General features: G+C 45.1%; 1 protein-coding gene across 1 annotated transcript in view; it reads right to left on the reverse strand.

Annotated features, from left to right (window-relative positions):
- Positions 1–296: 296 nt before the first annotated feature.
- Positions 297–3,252, reverse strand: part of C1QTNF7 (C1q and TNF related 7) — a 108,798-nt gene continuing 105,842 nt past the window's right edge. The window contains exon 3 of the mRNA XM_004707761.3: positions 297–1,810. Within this exon, the coding sequence (XP_004707818.1) occupies positions 1,179–1,810 (632 nt within the window). The 3' untranslated portion in view covers positions 297–1,178. The remainder of the gene's footprint in view (positions 1,811–3,252) is intronic.

Here is a 3,252-nt window from a genome sequence, read left to right on the forward strand (position 1 = left end):
TAGTCAGCCAGGGGAACTCTTGGTCCCCAAACATGCTCGCTCTTTTAGGGCTCCCTCCCTGACCTACCCCGACTTGCACTTGTATACACACACACACACACACACACACACACACACACACTCACTCACTCACTCACACACTCACACACACGCTCTCACTCTCTCACACTCACTCACCCCTTATTTGGTCTCCTCTTTTCTCCTATGCTGAGCCAACTCTGCCCTTCCCCCTACAGAGAGGAAGAGCAGGTCCCCTGGGCCTTCTGATCACATTGGATAGTGTGACATCAGACTCTGGGTGGGGAGCTCTTGAAGGTAGGAGTTTCAACTGATGACTAAATCTGCCCCAGTGTGTACTGCTTCATTAACACGTAGTTGAATGAAGCAGGCAGGGCTGAATAGTACGATGTTATCACCTCACTTAGTTGCTTAAAAACACTCATTGCTCCTACCCTTCATGGCTGAGATTTGTCAAAGACCTTGTCTGAGATTTGATAAGTCTCTTAAAGAACAGGCCAAATGCAATGTTAAGAAGATTTAATGAGACAAGACCACTGCCAGCTGGTTTTATTACTCATGGTATTTAATGGAACATTTATTTACATTGTCCTTAGTTTGCTTAAATATTTATGAGCATCACTTTAAAAATAATGCATATCTGGGATTATTATTGTATACATTTCATTTTGGTGTACAGTTAACCACCAGCATTACAAACATCCAATTGACAGATAATTCATACTATCTTTTAATGTTAGGTAAAATTTGCCCTCAGTTTGAAATGACTGAGCCAATTCTTACTTGAAACAAATTCTTCATCACATTCACCTTCCCTTGCTGTATGTATAGCTTTTAAATCATGGCTTTAAGCCCGTTCATGCACTAACAGAGGCTAAATAAGAATTGTATGCACCTGTACCAACTTACCTATAGATTTGACCTAGACAAATACTCAGGAACTGACTTCGTTCATAACCAGGGGATTGCCTGTAGTCCCCCCTGTTTGGCTGTGCATCTTGTTTTCATAACTTGTGCTATAAATCTCTGACGATGCTCGAGAAGCCCACTGGGACTGTCTTTGAGCCTCACTGCTACTGGTTCCACCTTGTAGGGTTTCATATTGAATCAAGTGTTTGCCACCAGGAACTTGGAATGTTTAGTTAGACCAGTCACCCTGATCACAGTTCATCAACTTCTGATATGGAATCTAGATAATCCGTGTCCACATATAGGAGAAATCCAGAGAACAAGCTGTCTGCCCAGCCTGGGTCTGAGAAGAGGCCATTCTGGTCCCTGAAGAAGATCTCCAGCCAGACCTCATCCTCTGGTTGAAGGTAGATGACTGTGGACCCGGAAGCCACATCATGATTCCCCGTGTTGGCATCGAAGGTCCTTATCCTGTACTGCCCATTGTGCACCAGCCCAATTGCCAGGTGCTTGTTTGCCAACGTGATATCATAAGAAAAGTAATAGATCCCTGGGAAGGCACAGATGAACTTGCCAGTGGCAGGGTTGTAGTGCTCACCCTCATTGAAGAGAACCTTGTTAAATACAATCGGTAGTCTTTCTTCCGGGTAACTGGTTGTGATGCCAACAGAAAAGGCAGATTTGAGCACGATGCTTCCACACCTGCAGACTCCAGGTGGCCCTGGGTCCCCCTGGTCACCTCTGTCTCCCTTTGGTCCAGGAGACCCAACGGGACCCACTTCTCCTTTCTCTCCCTCTGGCCCCAGCGGTCCTTTCTTCCCAGTCTCTCCTTGGTCCCCTTTCTCTCCAGCAAGGCCTAGGGGTCCAGTCTTTCCTTTCAAACCTTTAAAAAGAGTTCAGAGTTAATTGATAGTTCCTCTAAGTATGGAGTCAGCCGCGGGAGACCCACGCAGTCCCAGCCAGCCCTCAGCGTGCCTTTTCGGTAAACTCTCCACAGTATTCCCTCCCATGAAAGAGCTTTCAAAAATCAATCTATTTATCAAAAATGGAAATATAACTTGTAACGATGGATCAGATCCCCAACTCCATTTCCCTGAGTTGGTGATACATCATTTGAACCCTGGTTAATCGAAGGCGAGTGGCTATCACTCTGATGATGAACCTCCTAGTACTAAGCCCGTCACCAACAGGTGCTCGATGAGGCAGTCAGTGAGTGTGGGAACATCATTCCCCAGTGCTCTAGTCATGAGGACAGACAGAACCAGGTGAATCCTCAGCCATCTATGTCTCCTGCCCCATTCTGCTTTTATTAGTAGCGATAATTGAATAATTAGTAAAGAATAGATGAGCTGTGTTTATTGTGGAGTTCCAGTGGCACGGGCTTGAGCTGCTCCCTGGGAGAAAGCCGAAGCTACCTTCTGACTGATGGTCTCGGCAATCTATGGGGCGGTTCTACTCTGTCCTATGTGGGTGATATGAGTTGGAACGAACTCTATGGTAGTGAGTGAGTAGTGTACTTATCGAGCCTGCATGTACCAGGGAGTGCATAATTTATTTGCATCATCTAATTTAAGCCCCACAACAAAATTTCATATTAGGAATTACAACAGCCATCCTTTGGTGTCATGGGGGAATTGGTTGAAAACAATAAGCAAATACTACTTAAATTTTATACCAATATAGCACAACAATGCATTAGTACCGTACAAATAGCATTCAATGTTATAGCCAACACACTCCCTAAATAGTGCTTGTGAGAACAATGCTTTCTGGATTATTAATAATCTATACTGCACATTTGTCATTAGGGAAAATACGTTGTCTATGTATACTGTATTTTCACCCCTAAATGTGTATCTGTCCCTAAAGGTGGACATGTGCAGCAACACTCCATTGTTAAATGGAAGTAGTATATATGAGATCAGGCCAAAGCAGGACCTGAAGGAACAAGTAAGCTGCATGAAGAAGTGGCCCAAATGCCCACAGTCTCCACTCCTGTCACAGAACCTTCCTTCTCCCAGTCTGCACCAATGGCCTCCTGGGGAGTTCCTTCCGATAAGTTGATTGAGGAAGAAAAAAATCATGCTTGGTTTACAGATGGCTCTGCACGATATGCAGGTGCCACTCGTAAGTGGACAGCAGCAGCACTGCAGCCCCTTTCTGGGATCTCCCTAAAGGACAGTGGTGAAGGGAAATCTTCCCAATGGGCAGAACTTCAAGAAGTGTATCTGGCCATTCAGTTTGCCTGCAAGGAAAAATAGCCAGATGTGAGACTAGTGGCAACAGCTTGCGGGGCTGGGGCAATGTTCTCCAGGAAGCTGTATA

The sequence above is a fragment of the Echinops telfairi genome, unplaced genomic scaffold (assembly GCF_000313985.2).
Source record: "Echinops telfairi isolate 266 unplaced genomic scaffold, ASM31398v2 ScPeMD7_7468;HRSCAF=8506_1, whole genome shotgun sequence".
Taxonomy (NCBI): domain Eukaryota; kingdom Metazoa; phylum Chordata; class Mammalia; order Afrosoricida; family Tenrecidae; genus Echinops; species Echinops telfairi.